This window comes from Falco biarmicus, chromosome 6, assembly GCF_023638135.1.
Source record: "Falco biarmicus isolate bFalBia1 chromosome 6, bFalBia1.pri, whole genome shotgun sequence".
NCBI classification, from domain to species: Eukaryota; Metazoa; Chordata; class Aves; order Falconiformes; family Falconidae; genus Falco; species Falco biarmicus.
Genome location: NC_079293.1, coordinates 65,247,313 through 65,271,686, shown reverse-complemented (window position 1 = coordinate 65,271,686; position 24,374 = coordinate 65,247,313). Strand labels below are relative to the sequence as shown.

The window sequence follows — 24,374 nt, the reverse complement described above, 5'->3', positions numbered from 1 at the left end:
AGTCCATCACTGCTGGCCAGTGATGCACAGCTCCAAACAGCAGCAATTCTTCAAATTACTTCCCTTCCTTCCTACTCACATTTACACCTCCCTCTGTGACAGTCCATATGGCCAACTTCAAAACAACTCGGGACAAATGTGTCATTTGAGAGTATTCACTCCCAACCTGACAGATCGGGCACATCTTCAAGTATCTGCTTAAGGCAACAAAGCCACAAAGCTGGTTTGTGCAGTTGGGTGCTTACACAGTCTTCGGTCTTTTTTCACAGTAAAGGGCAACTGTCCAGCTGAAATCACTCATACAATACAGACATCACCAAAACAAAACCGTCAGCGAGTGCAGATGAGCTTTGTTCCTCTACAGGCTTACTGCTGATCCTTGCTCGTACTTGCGAGTGACAGAGAAGTCTTTTTTTCTCCCAGTTTCAGTGATGCGCTTCCACAAAAATGTTACACAGCAGGGGCAGGATATCAAGTCATTTTATGCTTACCACTTCAGGTGGAGAAAATGTTTCAAAGTCATATTAAGAAAATCTATTTAACTTTCTCTGATGGCCAACTGTCAGTATAGTAACAGCTTTCCAGAAGCGGTAGTGGCCCCAGACAGACAAACATACCCATTCAGAAAGCCCACCCTGTGCAGGCAGGAGGCACCAATCTCAGCTGAGTGCTCAGGAACACTACACGCACTTTACTCATGCTGTCCCATGGGGAACTGGTCCCAACAAGGACCCACGCGGGCACCCTAAGTGACTACCTCCAACAGCCACAGCGCCCAGGCGTGGGGGTGACCTAGCACTTTTATTCTGCACTTCTTTCCTTGGTTGTTGATGCCGAGACATTTCCCACATATTCTCTCCGTCTGGAAGCAATTTCTGTCTGAAGACTCATTACAGAAAGAGACAGACACATACCACTCTCCAGTCCAGCCCAGTTAAATGATGCCACTTACTCTAGTGGATAGGCAGAGAAGAACAGACCTTTGAGCTGGCAGGAGGTTTTTTCCAATGCCACTTTACCAGAGGACCAAAGTATCTCTGGACAAACAACCGTCACCTGCCTAAGGTGGTCAGCACGACCTGAAACCCTTTTTCCCTGGCTGCATTGGTTAGGAGGCTGCAGTGTTTCACCTGTGGCCCTCCTGTCATCACAAACATCTTTCTTCACCATAGGATTAGTTCTTGGCATCTTCCCATCTTAAGTCACACTTGGGCACTGGACCAGCCAGAGATGGCAGCTCACTTGTTAATCATCTTCTGGTCATAAAATAATACATGTCCCCAAGCCTGAATTGATTTTCAAACAGGTTTGATGGGTTTAGCTAGCACTATGCTATAATGACCTTAAAGCTACAGGTATTGTGCTTAACATCTTGTCTAGCTTGCCATCCAGCAAGACCAAGGTTCCTGTACAGTGAGCCAGAGAACACAGTCTACAAGCCCTCAGCATGGGGCAGGCCAGCACTACACACAGACAATGCTGAGGGAGAGGGCCTTCCCCTCACAAAATTCCTGAGCATCAAAGATCTTGGTTCCCCGTCTCTAAACCAAGACCAGTCTCTAGAGCAGGCAATGGGAACCTTACCACTAGCTAAGGACTCAACATGATGCCTTCTCAGAGGAAACAGGATGAAGAGCCAGCATGAGGACATGAGCCCCCAAACAGTGACCTTCTTGCCTGCTCAGGGTGGCAGCAGCTCACAAGTGTGCATCCCTGCTCAGAAACACTGTGCCCCAGCTCCCATTTGCACTGTGTTATCTTTCTCAGTTTGCATGGCTCTTCTGTCGTACAGAAGAAGATGAAAACGACATCCCCTCACCGGGTCCCTCAATCCAATGGCCAGATTGCCCAAGTGGGAAAAAACCCCACAAGGGAGCTGCAGAAACCCTGATCTTAAATTATTTATCAGCCTGATCATCAGCAAGAGCTCTGCTCGCCAAAGCCCGTGCTATAAACAGACACTTTAAACAGTGCATTTATTCCACCAGCAGCCAACAGCCCAGGGCTGGAAGTAGAGCTGCTCCGCACACAGCCCTGGCCGAGCGCATGAGTTGCTTTGCAAAGGACGCATTCACCCATCTAATCTCACAGGAGATGTCCCGCTGCCCACTCCCCTCACAAAGGGAGGAAAATCCTTTCATTTCTGATCTTTTGATCTTCTCTGCCAGACGCTGCTGGATGCCTGTGGGAACGGATGTTTACTCAAAAGAATAAATGTTGTACGCTGGACCCTCAAGTCTCTTCATTAAAGGGGAACAAACATTTGCAGTCTGTTTGTGTTGCCCCAGCACCACGCAAGGACAGTGGGACCTAGCTCTGTGCTTACATAAAAGCCACGTTATCCCGGTCTTGCTAAAGGTGAAAGCCAGCAGCAATATAACAAACGCATTATGACAGGATGAGAGGGCAGCTGGGGCAGGACGTTTGCGTTAGAAGGCAAATAACCAGCAACTGATCCCGAAGCCTGAGGAGGAAGACCTGTGGGTGTGTGCACCCATGCAAGGGACAGAGGGTTCAGGCTACTGTAAAATGGCTTACACAGTAAACAGCATTTTGGCTACAAGACCTGCTGTTGTTTATTAATAAAGTGCCCATGGGGGCCTTTAAAATGCAAGGAATTGAAGAAAGGGCTCAGAGTCCCATCTTAATGTTCACCACACCTTAAAGAACATCTCTTGCAGGATGAGAACATGCAGGCCCACTCTAACTGCACAGTTAAATCTGGTGGAGGACCTGGATTACATCTGCACTAACCACTGCAATAAACTCCTTTAAAAGCACACCCCTTCACGGGGATCTACCTGTTTCACTTCATTTCTGGTCCAGGGTGCCAACCTGCCAGACCAGATCTGCTTCACTGTTTGCCCACCCTGCTGTTTGCCTGCAACCATGGCAGGAGGAAAGCCGTGTGTTCCTGAAAATGTGAATAAGGAACACCCTGAACTGGTGGCATGACTATCAGATTTCACCTTGGGACAGGCAGTGAGGAGGGGAAAGGTGAGCTGCTATGGCTTCCACCTCCAGATCTCAAATTTTTGAGAACGGAGGGATACCTTAAACTGCTGTCAGGTCAAAAATGAGACCAGAAAGGATTCAGACACCAAGATGAAAGTATTCAAACAAGAGATGGCCAATTCCAATGACAAGAATTTGTAAACAGGGACAGGAAGAGGGATAAGCTACAAATGACATTTTTTTAGAGAGTTCTTAAGTGCTCTGGATAAGGCACTTTTCTGAAGGACTTTTTAATGTCTGAATTCTGAAAAATCTGAAGGACTTTTTAATGTCAATTACTCCCTGGAAATTGTGAGAAAGATGGGTAGCGGCGAAAGCCCAGGATGCTTATGGAAAAGGGTTGCTCTCAATTCTCATAAAACCAGTGTCACGTCCTGGACCAGCACCCTGAGCAGACAGCACCTTAGCTGAATCAAAACCAGACGGATTCACATTCCATTCCTGTGCTGAAGCTGGTGTTAATAGCTTAAGCAGGACCTGGGGAGCATGAACACAGGTCTGAGCTTGGCAGGTGCCATGCACCTGGTACCACCTTGTGAAGCAGGGGAGGTTCCCCAGGCTCCTGCCGAACTCCGGTTTCAGCAGGAGGAGGGAACCAGGAGTGACTGGCTTCTTACAGCAGCAGCATACCAATGATGGCTCCGTGGTGCCTGCGGCAAGTGCCATGCTCTTCTGAACGCAACTGTTTGACACTGAAATAGCGGTACACTGCTGCTGCTGTCGAAGAGAAGGTGGAACAGCATATTAGTGCACCAAACTGTGCTGGGAATTGAACACAGCTTGTGCAGCCCTCTTGTAAAGCTGAGGGAAAGCAGATTTTTAATACCTGATTTTTTCTAAGTGTCTTAACAACCACAACAAAGGCAACAAAAAAAGAAAATAAAAGCCTAAAAAAAAAATCCTCCTTCCTTTCTAATTTTTAGCAGACGATAATATGCTTTGAAAGTGCCTTTTTTTTTTTTTTATAAGATGACCTGCATAAACTCTGTTTCGACAGCAAAATACTTTCATTACAATTCAGACATTGCACTAGCCATTTTCCTAGAAGAAAAGGTTATGGATCGCACCACATTCAGCCAATGGTATAATTAAAAAGATCTTTGCTACATGCCTGAAAATTGCATACTAAACAGCACCTCCAGGTCACTCCCTAGAAACACCACTATTCTTAACAGTATCTTGAGAACTGCTCCTGGTGGACAGAATTTAAATGAGGCAAAAGGAGATGCAAGGGACCAAGAGAAAAGCTTGTAAGGGAATGTGTATGAGGCATTCCTTGCATACGACACAGACAGCGAGAGAGGTGGTGAGCAGTAAATCACTGTCCAAAGATCTTTGCTTCCAGAAACATGAGGATGTCAAGCCTGTTTCTCCTTGCAGCCAAATTCTTCAATCCAATTACAGTTAAAATACTTCATGCAACAGCAGCCTCAGCTGACTAAGCAAATACAAGGCAATTACCACCTTGATTTCATTATCGCTAAAATTAAAAATATATACATCCAGGAAAGAAGCACTGTGTGTCAGGAGCTTGTAAATCACTTAGGGGCAACCATTACGAGATTGCAGAAGGCAGCTTTGGAAACATCTGCACCAGTTTGATTGCCCCTTTTCAGCAAATGGAGTAAAATTCATCAGCTCATTGATGCACTCCCAAACAAAAGGTTCATACACAGCAACAGCTAGTGCTCAGACTGCAGCTCTGTGTAACTCCAAGGAAATTGGTCACATTACACAGAGAATGCATCTGGCCCACCATGTACAAACACAACCTCAAAAGGACTGAATGCCTGTGTTACGGGCAGTAAGTCTCACAAGAACTCATAAATCAAATTACAGAGCTAGAGGCAGATGCTCATTGCAGAATAACATGCTCTCCAGCACTCTGAGCTTTTGCTCTAATTGAATGACTTTAAAAAAACAACAACCAACAACACTATACATTTTTTGGCTAGCTTGCCCAATGTTATCATCTCCGGCATTCTCCCTTTCAGCACAACCAGCACAGAAATCAGCATGTGAGACCTTTTTGCAGAACTTTGAAGTCCTGATCTTAGGATTCGTCAGACAGATGCTGAGCACAGACAGCATCTTGGACAGAAAGATGCTGAGCATCGAGCTGAGTTTGTGGGCAAGTCACTCAAGACAGGATGCACCTCACCCAGCCTTAGACATCTAAACCCAAACCAGTTGTCCAAACTCCCTTTATAGACCACAGAGAACAGGAACTTCTGAAGGGCTATTTCAGATATGCAGGTCACATCATCCAGGCTGTTTTAAACATCTGCCCTTGAACGAGATAAACTCAAGAGAAACCATTAAGATGCAGTTCATGAGGACCTCAACAGCTATCTCAAATTTAGAAATTTAAATTAATGGAGGTGAGTTCCATGCTCCTCCATCCACTGGCAGGTCATTTATTTATATCAGAAGCTCTTACAGCTATGGCATTACATCTGCCTGGTGCAAAAGAGTCCCGTACTAATGTGGGACTTTACTGTGCAGAGTTACTCCTACTACAAAGAGGCCAGGGTCAGCCGTTAACACTTTAAAAAAATCAGTAGTCTGGGACAAAACTCCCTCTTCTGTGCCATGCAGAATCTGATACAACAAAGAGCCAGTCTGATGCATCCACGTAAAAGCCAATGAGATGACAAGTGGTAGCAGTGCAGACGTTTCAGGGGAAGAAAGGGAATAAGGCGGTCGCAGCCTGAGCCTTAGCAAGAAAACCCATTGGGAATTCTGAATAGTACCGATTGCTGATGCCCCAGCTGCAGGAGGGGCAGCAAAACACTAGTAAGATGTTATGGGAAATACAGGAAACTTAAAGAGGCCGGTATGATAGCCCTACCAAAGCAAAGGCTGTTCTTCACAACTATATCTGTATGGTACACATGTATCTGGACGGTAAATAACAGCTGCAGAAAAAGGGCCACTTAAGCCTAAAGACCACTGATTGCACAAGAAAACTTGGACACGAAAATAATGAGGCTAAAAATCAGATGAAGGTTGGGCTTTTTCCTGCTAGAATTGAAATTCTGGAAAAGCCCCAAATAAGCATAATAAAGCAAAGAAAAAAATTAAGCCCTTTCAAGACATAATCCCAAACATTTACTTAAGGATTTGTATGATGTGGCAATTCAAGAGTTGGTCTCGTTTGGTCTTTCTGACGCTAAGCCAGACTCAGCAAAGCACAGATCTGAACTTGTGCCTCTCACTCCAGCAAGGTGAAGGGGCTGTTCCCCAGGTGCAGCAGCAACAGTGACAAGGACTCACCTCCTCTGAAGCAGTTCCCAGGTTCCTGAGCCCCTGGCTTCTCATCCCAAGCTCAGGCTTCCACATCAGCACATAAAGCAGTCTGCAGGCACTTACGAGTTGGTACAGAGGACCTTCTGTGAGTTAAGACGGCAGCTGAGCTGAGTTTATAAACACTGGTGGCATCCCCACATTGAACTTGGGCATGGCAGCCCCCTAGGGAAGTTATCACACCAACTAACTCCTAGGCTCCCCGTGCAATACCTAAGCCTACCCTTGGTAAGGGATAATCAAGGCTACATGATTTTGTTTAGGCAGGGTCAAGAATTCAAAAGACTATTCCGGCCCCTGCAGTCCTGAGGTGTGCATAGTAAAGAGTAACTGCATGGATTTGGTTGCTCCAAAATTTGAACAAGGACTCTTCCCAATCTGGAGAGTTATATTTTTTGTTTTGTTAATCAAATCTCCATGCACAACTGTTGTTATACAGTTTCCCCAGGGCTTTTATTTTACATTTATTTGTGTATTGCCAACAGAGCCAATTTTAAACCAAAATGGTAAATTGATTTTCTTTAATCTTTGCCCTTTCACACCAGTCTTCACAAAACTGAAAGTGCAGCATGAAACAGAACCTACGTCATCCGCTTTAGGAGGGCAGCAAGTGATAAATTACTTGGCTAGGAGAAGACGAGGTTATTATCAAAATGGCTTCAGGGTGTAGTGTTTTGAAGTTGTGTCAAGTATTAAATAACAGGTGAAAGGGAGGAGGTTTCTCCTTTTGAAACCCTAAATCTCGGCCTGTTCAATAAAATGAAGCAGACACCTGTTAGCCAGGTTGTCACAGGAAAGAATCTTCATGAAGGGCTGGTGTAAATTAAAACCTTCAAATCAAAATCAGGACTCAAAGACTGCTTTGCATTTCTTTTCATAATAAACAATGACACAGTTTGGTCTCTTACACAATTTGTTCAAGATTACTTGAATGGCAGAAGCTGAACACAACTCCGCTGTCCCCTGAAAATTACACCTATGAGCACTTCCTGATTAATGAAGGTTTTACTTTGTGTTCTCAAATTCTCCTTTCCACCTTAGTTTGTTTTCCAAGAAACCATCTCATCCCCTGCTGAGCTACACTGCTAAGGAATGCATAGTCACCCCACTCACTGATGGCACCGCATGAGATTTGTCCTACAGAGCTTCAGAAAGAAGAAAACTACTACTGAAGTAAGAGTTTGCATGTGTGAACACGCATGACTTACTCATGCATGCCCACTGAGGACAGAATGAACTCTTGCTTCTGCTGCTCAGAGCCTTTCTGTCAAAGGTTTTTAATTTTGCTTTATAGCGTAACCTTTGGAATACAGAATACACATAGTAGCTTGGTTTGAGTTTCTGGTTAAGGGTTAGGACTTTTTGTAGAAGGGATAATGTTGGAGTGGGAAGAGCTTACTTGCATTTCAACATGGTCTTCCCCCTAAAGTTTTACTGCATACTAAAATATGGGCTACATGGAACATCGCAACCTTCTGAGAAAGACATTGATACCACACACAATGCAAATCTATGCTGGGACTAGGCAAATGATTTACTCAGCTGAATTGGCCTCCTTGTAATTGAAATTCAGACTGATGATCCCCTTGCAAGACTATGGCACTGGCTGTGATTAGTCTAGAAGAGCACTGGGATCTATGTTTGACACCGTCTCCCACAGTAATCCTGTATCCAAGTCAGAATGTTATAGCCTGGATGAACAGACAACTACATAATTAAGAAACTAGTCGGATGGCTGGGCTCAGAGGGCAGTGGTTAATGGGTTGTACTCTACCTGGAGGTCAGTTACAAGTAAAGTGTACAGGGTCATTACTAGGATTCATCCTGTTTAGCATCTTTATCAGTTATCTAGAGGAGGCATTAGATGACACTCTTGCTGTGTTTTGTGGATGACACCAAATTGGTGGGACCAGTCAATACACACAGTCAAGGGCAGAACTGCCATTCCAAAGGGACCCAGACAGGCTGGAGAGATGGGCCAACAGGAACCTGATGAAATTAAACAAGGACAAATGCCAAGTCCTGCACCATGGGAGGAAGGACCCCCTGCAACGATACAAACTGGGGATTGCCTGCCTGGCTGGGGAGCAGCTCTGCAGAAAGATCCTGGGGGTCATAGTGCAAAGAAGGCCAACAGCATTCCAGGACTGCGTTAGCAGGACCACGGCCCATAGACCAAGGGATGTGATTATCTCCCTGCACTTGTGAGAGTGCATCTAGATACTACATCCAGTTTTGGTCCCCACAACACAAGACAGGCAATGATAAACTGAGGTGAGTTCAGCTGGGAGCCACCAAGATGGCTGGGGACTTGGCCTCACAAGGAGAGGCTGGGGGAACAGGGCTTGCTCAACCTAGGCAGGAGACAGCTTTGTGGGGGACTAACATCAGCCTGTAGAGTCTACAAAGGGGTCATCAAGTCAGCAGAGAAAAGCTCTTCAACAGTGCTTAGAACAAGAGACAAGAGGCATAAATTGAAACCGGGGGCTTTCAGACTGCATATAAGGAGAAACTTTTTCACGATGAGGACAATCAACCAGGACAACAGCTTGCTCAGTGAAGTTGTGTGGTCTCCATTTTGGACAAAACTCAGTGGTTTTCAAGACCAAAGTGGATCAAGCCTTGAACGACCTGGTTTGACTTCACAGCTGGCCTTGCTTTGTTTGAGCAGGGGATTGAACTACAGGTCTCTCAAGATCCCTTGTGACTTGAACTATCCAGCAACTCTGTACAAAGGAAGTTCCCCACCCTGCTGTCACTAATCCACGGGAAATACCAGCACTGTAGCATCCTCACCCCAGTAGGTAGGTAGAGAATATAAAAGTGAAAGCTTTCATAAAGGTGAACTCCACTACAATAAGAAAGAAAATGTTGTGCATTCAGTGGCTTTCTCCCATTTCCCCCCTGTTCATCAGCAGTCTACTACACAGTGCATATTCAGCAAAAAACTGGGGGCCAGGGGGGGCAGAGATCAGCAAGATCGATTTTTACATCTTTATCTTTTCCTATGGCTGATAAAATACTGCTCTTTTCAGAAGACAGACCAGTAAATTTTCAGTTTAGACTTCTGTACCAGGAAATAGGACTCTCATGACTTCGGGGATTATTCCAGGGCTTAAAAGATTTCACACTCTAACAGTTCCCCAAAATACTCTGACTACATGTTTCCTCTGTCAGTCTCATCCTAATATAGTACTAGATAAATCCTCTACCTCCAGGGTATTTACTCTCCCCAGAAAACTGAGGACTGTTACACCCCACAGCCAATTAGAAAGATAAGTTATTTTAATCTTTCCTCAAATCCACTCTAACACCAAAAACCTGTTTGTATTTCTTGCCATAATATCAGGATAGGTTTCCCCTTCTGTGGATGAGGTCCCAGTACTGACTGCAGAACACTAGGTGTGCTCTCATCTGAGCCAGTGTGTAAATGAGCCTTCGAATCCCTTGCACACAAAACCCCCAAACTGCATGTTTTCTTGTAAAGGCTACAACAGCAAGAACTCCAGGAGGGCCTGTCTGTCCTCTCTTCATCATCCCAATCCAAAGTCTGTGACGTCAGTGGAAATAGTCTCAGTAACTTGGATGGTCTTGGATCAAGTCCCAAATATTAAAGAATAAAAGCAAGGAGAAAATGAGGCACTAACTTCAAATGCAGCTGCCTGAAATTCCTGCCTTGAAGTGGGAATGGAACAACTTTGAGGGTAGGCGGAAGGATTTTTAAAATTAAAAAGAACGGGATGAAGAGTGTGTTTTAACTTTCTAATTTAAAAAAGTGCTTTGGAAAATATTCTGTGAAACTGTTTTGAATTAACTTACTTATTGAGTCAAGGGAACATTCTACTCACATTCACCAGAAGAATGAAAACATGAATGTCACAGCATTTACTTTGATGTGCTCTTCATAAATCGGAGCTTATCAGTGTCTTTACGCAACACACAACTTCTCAGGCTGCCTTCTAAATTAAAGAAAAATTAAACAGAACGATGTGAGGAGAGTCAGCCCATTCAGGTATTTCACAAATAGGAAGTAACAGGAGATCACAGAGTATATAACACCTTTATCTTCACCAGAAGAAAGTCAGCTCCTGACTTCACTAATGCCGTAGTTTTGCACAGGGGAGCTACCTGAATGTGAATAGAGCAAGAGGCTGTATACACTGTTCATAAAGTGCCAACACACCAACTGAACCAAGCCTATGCCATGGGTAGGCAGCTTGGGGAAAGCCTAATTGCATGTATTACATGTGCATTATGTTCCTGGGTAGCCCTCCAGCCGGCTGCTTTCATGTCAGGTAACTTTCACCCAGAAAGTTACACACATACTCAGAATTCATAGCTACATCCTTCTCATTCACAGGTCTTACAATCACTCTGTATAACCATGATAACCTGAGAACTGACTGTTCTCAGCAGGTCTGGTATATCACAAAACTCATACGGTTTTTCTGGATCGGGTCATTAATCATTTGCTCTATGACTAATTCTTCTAAAATCAAAACAATCAATGTAAGGCACACATCAAAGGAAAGCCATCTCTCTCTCTCTCCCCCCAGATGTTTCACTAATGCACAGCCCAATATAGTTACAGTATGACTAAGTAGTAGAAAAAAGCCTTTTTCTGCACTTATCTTCAAAATGGTCCAATCAGTAGAGCTGAACCAGAAGAAAATACTGAAGAAAAGCAAGAAGTGAACTGAAAAGACATCTTGCATTTTATAATATGAAACCAAACAAACACTACACTGCTTGCTTTCTAAATCATACAGAAGAGCTCCTCCTTAACTCACACTGCCTATTTCTTAAAAAACAAAGACAAGCACAACTAGCTGCAGGCAATGAAGTATATTCGCATTTGAATTCATGCTTGTATACCCTCTGAAGGAAAAACTCAAAAACAACCTAAGGAACTTCCTCAAATGTATTCTGGCAACAGTTATTTGAGGCTTGAAGATTTCTGATGTCTTTACAGTTTCTTAAAAACAAACTGGGAAATGTTAAAAAACTCCACAGACTGCTGCCAATTTTAAAACAGGATGTTTTTGTTGTGGATGACTGTAATTAGGAGCAGTGACCTTGAAATTGTAAACAACCCGTCCATTAGCTCTTCTCTTCTAATTATTCCTGCAAATATTTTTTTTTTCTCTTTATAAACTTGGCTGTATGAATAGTTCAGCACTCATACTCAGGCAAAGACCAGAACTTCCACAGGACTGAAAATACTAGTACCCAATGTCACCAGCTAGTTGAAGAGAAAAGGAAGGGAGGAGGAGGAAAGTATTTAGTGTATGGCTAGCGACTGAAAATCAAGGTGGCTGTTATCAGCACACAGAAAAAGCACGACAGAAAAGGCATGCCTACAAGAAATGCATTACGACTATTGCTGAAGAAAGATCCATTGTCAGGAGATAGCCTTGGAAAGTGCCCAAACTTCTAAGACAGCAAGGAGAAAGCTCTGCAGCTTTCCCAACACCTAAACCTGCAGTCAGAAACCTGACCCCCCAAGTCCTTACCTTCTGATGCCCAAATTCATTCAGTATTGTGCCCAGCTTCTTCGTGTTGCTGTGAAGTTTATGAGCAGCAATGGCTGGATTGGGATCCCTCCAGTCAATGGACAGGCGATGATACCAGAGGTGCCGACCCTCCTGAATGTGTGCTGACTTGATGCTGGGGTCAAATCGATGAACCTCACATCCACTGTTGGCCATGCTGATCTCAAACTGGTTGTCATCATTGCCTAGCCTACGAAACAGAAAAGATATAACTATTAATGCTGCAAAAAGAACTATTTGTGAGTAGGACATTTTGAGGATTCACAGTAAAAGAAGGTAAAAATCCAACCTATTTGTTTCTGAAGCAAACTGGAGGAGCTGTTGTGCTCCTTCTTGGGATATGTCCACAGCACTGAGCACAATCTAACCCTAATTCTGATGCGATAACCAGAAATAAAGCTAAGGGTCCACAATAGTACCTGCTGAAGACTCAGAATAAGTAGTTAGATAAAGGAAATTTAAAGGAACATTTTCCAATGTCACATTCATAACTGACCTTAAGAAACTTCTGATGAAATTTTTCATTTATTGAATGAAACTACTGGAGTGGATTAGACAAACTAACCTCACCAGAAAATTCAAATTCCATGCAATATACTGCATTAGAATGAAGGGCTCCTTTCAAGGCAAGAACTAAACCACCTTTAGCCAGGGTGATAAACTTTCCAAAGAGCTTTTTCTTAATTCAGAAGCTGACATAATTTATAAAAAGGAAATTAAATGTTTAGAACCTTTGTGCTGACATTATTCCTCTATTTATGTTTTGTATATATACGTATATATTCTCCTATTTTCAACTTGCTTTTTCTTTTAAAGATTACAATACTTTCCTTAGTACCCACTGCAAAAAATTCCAATAACCAAGCCATAAGCAGAAAAGCAAACATATTTAAAATTTATACAATACCATTTTGTGAAAATCAGGTGTATTTCCCACGGTGCCTATAATCTACTGTTACCATGATGAGTCACAATGACCACCAACAGGGACAAGACACAAGAATCAAATGCCTCTTTTCCTCTGTGCACAGGAAGACACAGATAAAAAAGCAAATTTAAAAATAAGCTGTTCACAACAGTAGCAGAGCTTTTACACAGACTTAAGAGAAAGACCGCTGGTAATTTGGAAAAGATGCCAAAGAAGGATAAAAATTAATAGCCCCATCATATAGCAGTCTTTTCTCAGTTCCTGTCTTTGCAAGGAGATGATGTACTTTACAAGGCTGTGCCATATTCCCACCTCCTACAGCCCACTGGTTCACACAGAATATACTAAAACTAAAAAATTCTGGTATTGACCATTGCCATCACATGTCTGGACCACAGACCTTCCCTACTGTGTAAAACAGGACATTCATTCCTGCTCCTCTGAGCTTGTTCCAAACGTGGTTCAAATCATGCACTAACCCTTAAAGTTAATCAAAATTATGCTGTTGGATATACACACATGTAGTGCTGGGAAGTCAATCAAGTGTTTAAATCAGCACTTCAACCAGTTTTACTAATTGAGAATATCCACTATGTACTAACAGCATGGCATTTATTTATCACACACAAACCATTATAGGGCAATACTCTTGGATGCACTGTCAGAGCACCTGCTACACTACACCACAATTACAAATTAGAAATGGTGCGAGACTGAAATAATTCTGGCTATTTGCATCAATATGTAAAAGATGGTATGTTTTAAATCATGCTACACTATGCTATGACATTAAGCTAACACTAAATATTTTACATAGATAACATACTGATAAAATAAAATGAATCCAACTCATGAAGCAATGTTTGGAAGAGCATATGTTTTGGAAGTTACCACTACGATATGATGCTTGCTGTAATATTGGCTAAGCACAGTGTAATGGTAGCCTATTAGAAGGTCTCCTCTCAACCATCCTCCCCTTTAAACATCCTGAGAAAGCAGGAGGAGACAGGGTTTGCAAAATCAGGCCAGTGTGCTTTTAAGAACAGCTCCACTTCACAGGATTCCAGCTCATACAGCTGTGTAGGAGGACAGGAGAGGAGTTTTCTTTTAATACATTCAACACACATTAGGAAAAAAAGTTCAGAAGTTAACAAAATGAATCAATGTGTTTGTCTGCATGTGGCTTTCTGAAGAAGGGACAATGATGGACAAAGACCAGTGTAATCCCTTAGGAATGAGAAACTGGCAAAAAATGACAAAACATGTGAATTGTTGGGGACAGTGGCAGCATTAGAGTGATGAGCCTACCAGTGACCGATGGATACATGTACCCATAACACACTTCTAACAGTACCAGCTGCTACAATCCAGAGGGCCAAACGGTTTTGATGTAGACAAACCTCAGGCTGCCTCCAAACAGACTGCTACTTATGTGGACTGCAAAGGGAGGTTCACAGTGGTGCAAAACAGAAAAAAAAATACAGATGAAGGTGAAGAAGGTGCTGATATATCTTCTGGCACTCTAGCTATCGGCTCAAGTTTATGCCTGAAGAGGGATCTAAGAAAAAAACAATATTTAGGAGAGAGAAAAAAAAACATCTCCAAAAGAACTGGTTTGAAACGTTTCTGGCTTACAGGTGATTGTGCTAAGGGATAACACAGCATGAAAAAGGTAAACAAATTAGGTCTCCTAGGAAAGATTTTGTGGGTTTTTTAAAAGAAAGGTGTGGAGGTCACAGAAGACTAGAGAGGCCCTTCCCCACCATCAGGAGAGAGTAGTTGCTGCCTCCAGCAACAGCAAAATTAAAAATGCTAAAGACACCGACCTATTTTTACTGTAAAGGAGAAGACAGCTTAGTTACGGAGTTGGCAGTCACACACAGTCCCCTGCACTCTGGGCAGAAGTGGGCTTTCAAAGCAGCAGAAACAGCATCTGCAAGACCAGCTCTCCTAGCCTCGTGCATGTGGGAAGGAAGGGCTCACTGGCACTGCTCCCCACCGGCACTGCTCCCCACCGGCAGCAGGGCAGGGACGCTGACCCAGGACAGAGCACAGCACAGCAGGGAGCAGTGTCCCTTGGCTGTCCCCTGCTCCCAGGGTTTGCAGAGGGTCACGGTACACAGAGCCTTGCACTCAGAAAAACCACTGGGCTGCAGCTTGCACCGAACGGAGCATCACAACATCCCCGTGTCATCCTGGCGTGCAGCCAGCACACAGGCAGTACAAAAGATGCTTTGTCTCCTCCAGCACAGCTCTACTGGACACCTGTAGCTGATCCAGCCTGATAACTGCAGGTACTCCAGCTCCCACAGAGGCCACAAGAGACAGAGCTGTAAAACCATGCATGTTTCAAATCCAGCTTTCCCTTTCTGTGTTCCCCCTCCTCCCCTTGTTTCTCAAAGGAAGACAATCAAGCTCTGCAGCTCAGGAAAAAAGAAGCATCCCCTGCCTGGATCCTAAAGACCCTACACTTTGAGATCCACCTGAAAGGGCTTTTATACAGTATTGCAGCAAGACTCTCTAAGTCTCAACTGGTAAGTTTCTGAAATCCTATTCATTTATATTATCTCAGCTTGAGTGCCTGCCTGTGGTGTTTGTAACAGACTTAGCTTAATCTAAGGAGATTTAGCACTAATAACTAGAGCTCACTAATGCATATTGCAATTACATATCATACTGGGAAATTCTGTCCCCAAGCAAAAACACTGCTGATTCTCAGTAGGGGAAGCAACTAATACTAATCTAAAAAGATCTCCAGATGTTTCAGATGCTGCTTGCTCCCATTCAAAAGTAACCTCTTCTATAGCATCCAAGAAGGCAAAGCCTAAGCAGCGTGTTTTGTTCCATTTTTAATGATATATGGATTTAATTCAGGATTCCCAGTAAAACACACACTGAACTTTCACATTTGTCCTCCATCCACCCTCTCCACAGGGTGTATTCTTCACTGGAAGCAGCTGCTCCCCCTTTGCTTGTTATGAAGTGTATGAGATAACAGAAATGCTTAAAGGGGATTTTTGTCTTACTCAGAACAAAATTACTTTTCTGCCTGTCGTAAACTAAAGAAAGTGAGTCTGAGAAAAGAACTATGCAGCAACAAGCTCCAAAGGCTGCAGAAGTAAACCGGAGGACTGAAGACTACCCCTCCTCAACATCAAATATTTCCCTTTTACTTTTCATCTGCTTCATGTGATGCATCATAGTTGGGTACTTACTGCACATGTGTATCTGATGATTAATGGGAAAGCCAACCAACATCAATTTCAGTCTCTGCTAAGCCCTACTGTTCTATCAGTACAGCAAATCTGGCATTCAGGCTCCCTGTACCATACCCAAAGGGGCACCACATATAGAACACTGGTATACATGCACTAACTCAGATTTATTCAAAACCGTTCGCAAATTACCTCTGGGTGGCCAGTTTTGTGCCAAATCTGCATTTACTAGTACAGATGAAATCAACTCTGTGTTGTGCCTACTGGCCAATTCAACAAAAATACCATTTCAGCCCACACTTGGTCCATAGCAAAAGGCAAGAGGGACACGATACATGAGCTCAGGTCTAATATTAATGATCATGCAATCTGAAGGTCTAGATTAATTCCACCGAACTTTGGATACTTTCCCAAAACATCTAAAGTCAGCAGCCACATTACACCAGACTTCCTCTATAATCGAAGGAAAGCTATACCTACCTCCAGAATGTTATTTAGCTTAGCTGATTTTCCACCCGAATGTGCCTGCCTCTCCCTACTACCAGGAGCCTCAGGCAATGAGCCAGTACTGTACAGTCAAGCAGGTAGTCTGGACCTGAGCATGGAGTATAACACAGCATCTCTCCTAACTTTCATGGGAATGTGAAAAACAAACAGAAAACCTTGTAAACCTGTACTTTGCACTAAAACCAGCTAAGTAGAATTTGAAATAGATTGCTTTTTGTGGTCTGAATGTTCTTTGCAACAGTAGTTGAAAGGAGTGTGCTCTCCATATATGTGATTTGTCTTTAAAGGGCATGTTATTGTTGTTCTGCCACAGAGCAATGCAGCTGAACAAAACCTGAGAGCCCCTCACCCTCTGAGGTGTTTGGCCTTTACAGCTCTGTATAAACTTGAGCCAAATGCAAACCCACCCAAATTAACAGAAAATACTCCCTTGGACTGCAGCGCACTCTGCGTCCACTTTACATTAATTGCTGGTGTTAACTGCTTATCACTGAGAAACACCACCCCGACACAGTTCCTTGATATCCACCATTTGTCAGACCCACAGCAGCAAAATCACAGAAATAAACTGCACTGGTTTAAGGGACATGAAGCCTTTCAATACATCTCTGACCTAAAGCTGTCTCCCAGGACAGCAGACAGTTTTATCAGGAGGCAGCAGTCATGTGGTGATCTGTGTAAAACGAGCTCCAGACCCCAGCAATCACTTTCCTAATGCACCTGCACACTCATGGGTAATGCAAAAGTTACAAAAAAAAAAAAAAATGCCTGACAAACTGTAAGAACTGACTTCCGTCAGCCTTCCAGGAAAGAGTGTTTTATTAGCAGTGAAACAGGCTGCACTTGTGGTTTTACTACCTGTGAAAGCAATTGTTCTGTGATGAGTGAAAACCTCAATCTCAAGTGCTGTAAACATCATAAACACTACAAACATTTTTAAATAAAGCTGCAACTGCCTTTATTATTAGCACTTCGGCACATGTCACCCCTTAAGTGCTTAGCAAACACACTCTCATATGGAAATGAACCGTTTTGTCCCAGGGGTAGTTAATGAAGTTTTCTAAGTAATGCTGCTGAAGTACCTGACAATTATGCAAGTCATTTCTGCTCATAGAAGATGTTGTAGGCTTTATGGTTTATCTCATTAATTTTCATCATCCTCTACATGAACTACCACTCACTACTCACCATTAAGCCATCTGTTTCCATACCGATATTAGAAAGGCAAAGGAAAACAAAAACCCTCATGGAGAAAGGTTTTTTCCTTAAAAACAGTTTACAGAAGCAAATCAACATATAACAGACACACCCGAACTAAGCATGTATTTCAAAAGACAACTTTGTTGCAGACTGTGTTGCATTTATAGAGCTTTTTGAAGCTTGGTGTCATGAAAATTTGCTCTCTTTTACAGCTAGCACTTACCCAAGGGAATAGAGACGGCATTGCTTGCTTCTAATTCTATGAATGAGGCTAAACCTCTCATCAAGACAGATCGACCAGGGCTTCTTTGTGGTTTCAGAGTACTCTCTCAGGCTGTTCAGGTTCATGCGTTCACATGAAATCTGTTGAAACCAAAGGATGTTTCATTTTAAGACAGGATTTTTAATTTGTTTTTAATTTGCCTTCTGGGGAAAGAGTGGAAAGCAGAAAAAATGTTAATTGGTTTCATTTAAATCTGATTATCAATCTGATACACAGCTATGGAGATTTGATGACTTTTTTTCCTTGTTCATCTGTTCTGCTTGGTGAGATTTAAGGCTTACATAATCACCCAGAGAGCAATGTAGTTTGAAAAGCAAATAATTAAGCATTAGTACTATACCCACAAATCAATTTTCCCTGAGAATAAGTTATTTCAGCACTAAAATGTTTAACTTTTTTCTTTTCAAACCTCGGAGTGGATTTTGCATCCTGAATAATGTTAAAATCACGTCATGATTCAAGATCGCAATTACAATTTGCAGTGTCACTGCAATATACACTGTATACCTTACCTAGAGCGTCCTGGATCTCAGTTCCAGAAGGGACATTACCCCAATCCATCCCCTCTACAACAACGAAGGGATTGAAGTAAGTGCTTAACTAAACAGAGGAATCTTAGCACCTCTGTCTGTGCTGGGCTGGCTTAGACATCTAGAGTCTAAAGCCAGGATAAAAGAGATAAAGACCCTGCAGGAAGGAACACTGTAAGCCAAAGTCCTTGTAAAGACCAAGAAAGCAAGGACCAAAATGTTCTAGATTCATCAGAAACCTGGAAGTGTCAAAAATCACTTAACTGAGAGGTGAAGTCAGCTTTGCCAGCAGCTGAGCAGCAGCCTGCAACAGCCAAAATACAGCGGTGACCGAGCCAATGAAGCCAGAGCCCTGGGAATGACACCCTGCGGAGGAGACCCTGCCTGCAGCACCAGCTCTGCCTACCCACCCAGCAGCCTGGGCCAGCGCTTCACCCCCAGGCTCTGCCACACCATTCTGCACCATCCCGTTCTCCTGACCCGCTCTGGAAAAGGCAGGCATGGAGCTGGGGGTGCTGCAGCCTTTCAGCGTTCAGGACGCAGGGCACAGCAGGCGATGGGAAGCCAGTGCAGTTTGTACAGCTGTCACCGTAGCAGTGGTAAGGAGGTAACGGGAAGAAGAAGTAAGCACCAAAGCTGTGGCTACTTCTGCCCAGGAGAGGCTGTGCCATGCTGCACCAGCATCAGCTTACAGTTGCTTGTTCAAGGGCTTTTCAAATCATGTGCAGCCCCGCCATCAAATTCAGGGGTTGCAGGGCACAGGCTGCTAACACACAGATAGGAAAGCAAAGACTGAGAAGAGTTGCAGGAACCCAGCTCACCCATCATGATGAAAAGTTGTTCTTTGGGCCCAGTACCAGCCCTGGCTGCAGGGATGGGAGCTGGCACTGTCAGAAAGCCAGCAATAAAATGGTGGGAAGAACAGCAGCAAAGACAAAACCAGGTTAAACATCAGCCCTGAACTGACTGTTCTCATCTCGTTCCTTCCTTCCTCTACAGCAGACTACCCAGGCTCAGCCCGCAGTTTTAGCCAACCCAAGAAGCACAGGCCTGCCCCACCTGGAACCACAGAAATGGAACAATTTTACACAGGGGTGAGAGTAAAAACTGGGCTACCACTAGCCATTGCTGTGGTAGGCACTCTCCACCATGTGCCTTATAATAAGTAAACAAAACTCTCATTCTTTAAGAAGCTTAAGCTCTGAAAGATCCATTACCTGGAGCATTAGATCTAAAGAACTGCATGCTGCATCACCACCTCCCTGCTCCTGCTCAGCTCATAATTCCCATGGGAAATTCATACCAGCTAATATAGCATCTCTTCCTGCTGCTCTCAGGATTCACTAAGTTTTAAGCAATGATTTGCACTGCACCCCACCACCCATTTCCCTTCAGTCACGTAACAACCAAGGAATAAATGGCATTGCAATAACGAGCACTAATTTTAAGACACAGAAGCATAATGTGCTCTCTACAGAAAAGTAAGATTCTGCAGTGCTGCCACTTAATTGACTCACGGCATTATGAGCAATTATAACACTCAGAATTTGGAGCAATTTTCAAAGCTTTTGCTACTTAATAGCTCTTGCTATCAAAAATAAAAAAACCTGAACCCTGCCTTTAGCACCATCACCAGTCTGTTGCGTGATTTACAGACCCTGACGCACTGAGCTCACATCCTGTTCTGGGCTTCTGCTCGCTACTATGATACAAACAACAGCACATATAAGGTGGCTCTTCGGATCGCTAGTTACCAGCACTGGAAAAGGTTTTCTGGCCGCACCTTGACCCTGCTGACATGGCATCTTCCCCCTCCAGCAGTTCAAGCCATTCTACACTAATGGCAGGGAGCTGAACTCAGGCACAGTGATCAGTAGCCACTTGCTCAGCAAACAAGGAAAATGAGATCCCATGCTCATCTACGTAAGCAGGATCCCACCTCCAGAAGTGCTCATACCAGTCATGGTGTTATCCTGTCAGTTAATAATCCTATAACATCTGCCAGGTGAGGAACAAGGATTCCTCTCATTTTTTGTTTTCACTTATGCTCGTCCCCCTGACCAGGGTCAGCTCCTCTGGGAAAGAAACTTCTCGATTAGTGTGTCAGAAGCAATAAACTCTCTGCTAATTGATGTCCAAGTAGGCTTTGACCTAACTAGTGGAGTTTAGCAGCATCTGCCACTGTTTATTAAGTCACCAAGATGAAGGATGTTTTCAGCTTAATATGACTGCAGCAGCCTGAAGTTCTGTACAACAAAACAAGCTACACACATCTCTTGCTGTCTCCACATGCATTATGTTGCCTCTTGCCCTCTCAGTGCTGGCATGAGTGGAGGTAACAATGTCATTTTCTTGAGCATTTAGTCAGGGGTACCCACAAGTGGGAGGATAAGTGAACACTCTGCTACCCTCCCAGTTACCACACCATCAGCACAGCAGCATATTTTTAGACGTGTTTCAAATTAATCTTGTCTCAGCCTTGAAAGCATTGCATTAACAAAGAATTTTGTATGTGGATGATGTTTCAGTGACATTAGCACCTGAGGCTTTTTGCTGTTGTCCAGTGTAAGTGATGATGCAGTTAAATCTGTATTCAAGAGTCAGCTGCTGATAGACCTGGGTATCGAAAGCAGCTGCCCTGTCAGAACTGTGGACATCCAGCACCTTTTCCATTTTTTATTACAGGAAATGTATGCGTAAATGCTGTTGTGCAGGAGTGATGCCTCCATTAAGACATGACAGCTCAATTTCTGTATATGCTGAACCCCAGAAGTATCTGTCAGTGCAATCTGGATTTGAAAATGTCACCTGTGAAAAAGCACATAAGAACACTGATTTTTCAGGTCATCATTTTTGTCCTCAAAATATCAGGATTCTATTGGTGTTCCTGGGACAACCTGTCCAAGTTAGCGACCATTGCCCTGTTCTCATTTTACTGGGAACCTCAAATGCATCCTTTTTACCTAAAATTAGACTGTTTATCACATTATTATTGAGAGCTGGAGTGGCAGAATACACAGTCCTCTTGCTACAGAGTGCTCTGTATTTTTCTGTGTCTGACAGAGAGCGAGAAAGAGAGCAGGAGAGGAACCATGTCTGGAATTTCAGTCATAGTGTACTCCTGTCAGGAGATAAACCCATCTGGAAATAAAAACCAAGGAAATAATGCATTTTTTTTCTACCCTGTGTTTTGACCTTTACATCCATGTTGACCATTGCTGCTAGGTTAAGCACCTTTAGAAATAAAGCAGTTCCAAAACCAGTTTGGTGTAAGGTTAATTTCTTATCTGAGAGGGCACAGCCTGTACCAGGCAAACTGTTTTCTGAACAGAGGCTGAAATAAAAAACCTACCTGAGAAGTGCTAATGTACTTCAAGAACCTCAAGGCCTCGTAGTTGAGGGAAGGAGTCTGACTTGCCCATGGCTGTAGTTCAATGTGCCATCTTACAGTCTGCAAAGCAATACAAAAAACACTTTAAAGGAACAGGATTCATTTCTTGGTACAAGCACAAAATGCAAGGGCTAATAAATTAAGGAGATTTAATTTCAAATAAAAAGAGTTTCTGAGGGGCTTGTCTACACATGAAAGTAATTTCAGAATAAAGTAGGGTTTGAACTACAGTGAAAGACCATCTAACGATGATTTATTATGATCAGCTTTGAAAGCAGATGTAGGTAATTCAGAAAGAAAGGGCTCTTCATCCAGGATACATGTGTCAATACAGTTATTCTAGGACACCCAAGTAAGCTCTGGCTTGTAGAAGTGCATGAAGAAAACCAAGATGTAACTAATTCCTTTAGCAAAACATCTGAAAACAGTAAAATACTTCAAATTTTATATCTACCATGTATCTCTGCTTGAATGTCCTCTGAAACAAGAACTTGAATTGCACTCATCATCACCAAAGGAAACGTCTGCAAACAATCTTTCCCTTTTTAAAATACAGATTTGATAGAAAAGAAAGTTTGTTGAGGTCTTTAAGAAAAGCTTTTTTCCTCTCCCATGCTTGCCTGACAAGATATACCAGAATTCTTTGTTTTCCTGAAAAAACATCCATGTGGCTGTCCGTAGCCCTATCACTCCTCATTTTCATAGCCGCAGGGAAGCAGCTTTGGTGGATGCTTTCTGCACTCCCTTTGAGGCCCCTCAGCTCTGAACCACAGGGATCCTGTCAGTTTTTCCAGCAACACTTCCCACATAGAGTGGGACAGAAGAGGTCTTTCAGACATGTGCTTACAGAACAACGGGGCTCCGCGCTCCCATCTGCTCCACCTTCTCCAAATTCTGCCCGCTTTTGTCGCACTGGGAAGTTTAGATGTGTTATCTCTTGCCCTCAAGTAGATAAAAATACAAGCACGGTGTTAAGTTGTACTAAATTAAGATTGATTCCTCATGGCTTTTCATCTTCAGGCGCCCTAAGTCACTTCTATGGCTGGGCAGGTAGTATCAAGCTTCCCTTTAATCATCCCCAATTAACTGAGCTTCCATAATGAAGAGGATGGGGGTTTTCCCCCACAGGTTTATCCTGACATTCAGTAACATACCAAACAGGAACCTCATTTGAGGTTCCCACAGCACTGTATTTCAAACAAAGCCCTGGAAAACATAAAGGAAATAGCTACTGAAGAGGATGGAAGCAGATCAGAGAGGCAAGGTGCTGAGCCCCCAGACAAGACCAGTCTGTGGTGCCAGAAGAAGAGCCAACATGGTGACAGTGGAGATCCTCTGAGGAACACAGGAAAGAAAAAGAGGCGGCAAAACTAGAAAAAAAAGAGATGATTAAAGAGGACCATCAGACCAGATGGAGTTTGCCTTGAGCCGATACCATGAATTGATATTTTTGCAGCCTAAGTAAACATAGTCAGGAGTGAACATGAGCCAGAAAGTCTGTGTGAGGTTTATTGTTCCTTTAGCGTTTGCTCTTTGGGCTTTTTTTACTGTAAAGAGATGCTGAGATATTTTTTTCCCCAGCAGACAAAAGTAGCATTTCCCACCCTGAAACTTGCTGCCTGCAGCAAACATGGGTTCCTACACCCTGCATAGCACAAGGCTGGAAGCAAGCTAGCAAGTCCTGCAGCAGCACGTACCCCTGACCCGCTGACTGCAGAGGCAGCCTGCAAGCAGCTAACAGCAGGAGGATAGGTGCATGCTGGGGAGCAAAATGCACGTAATTTTTCAGAATGAGTCACAGTTCACACAGCTGAATAACGTTTGCAATGTCAGTAATGCTTTTGTTTCAACAGGCTTGAAAACCGAAATGAAAATGAAGACTGACAATCATTTTCAGGGAAAAAAAAAAAAAAAACAACACAAAACCCAGACACCTAAACATCTGTGCCCAGTTATTCTGAATTCTATTTGTGTGAGAAGTAGCTCATTAAGTAGGGGAATTGCAGGGTGGCCATTGTGGCACTGCTCAGCAAGAATTCCCTCTGCACAGAGTTGACAGGGAAGAAAAAGAAAAAAATTCCCTATAATTAACCACGTGAATGAGGTTCTTTTTCAGTAGAGTGCAATATCCAAGAGCTACTGTGTCTTACTCTCAGATTCTTAAAATCTTAAAGATGACGAACTGCCTTCCTACTGACTCCAAAAATACATCAATAAACACATAAAAAGGAAGACTAAACACCACTCACCCCCACCCCCCCAAAAGAGGGAAAAATCAGAAAAAGGTCAACCTTTTATATAGTTCTTTAAATTCAGGAGCACTACATAAATGTTACTTTTGTGAAAGAGATCAGACCCGAGCTCCTGTTTGAGGGCACTGCTTTTGAATAGCTTTTGAAACTTCACACTTGGGCCCTGGCTCCTTACTAAGCAGCAGCCTATTTCCA

At 43.3% G+C, this 24,374-nt stretch overlaps 1 protein-coding gene across 4 annotated transcripts in view; it reads right to left on the bottom strand.

The window, feature by feature from the left end:
* Window positions 1-24,374, bottom strand: part of METTL24 (methyltransferase like 24) — a 48,124-nt gene that overhangs the window by 5,582 nt on the left and 18,168 nt on the right. For 3 of the 4 annotated variants that reach the window (XM_056343058.1, XM_056343061.1, XM_056343060.1), the window contains exons 2-4: window positions 21,889-21,987; window positions 17,947-18,086; window positions 11,835-12,063 (exon numbers count right to left, since the gene is read on the bottom strand). In XM_056343058.1, coding sequence (XP_056199033.1) covers window positions 11,835-12,063; window positions 17,947-18,086; window positions 21,889-21,987 — 468 coding nt within the window. The remainder of the gene's footprint in view (window positions 1-11,834; window positions 12,064-17,946; window positions 18,087-21,888; window positions 21,988-24,374) is intronic. The other variant, XM_056343059.1, reaches the window with a different exon arrangement.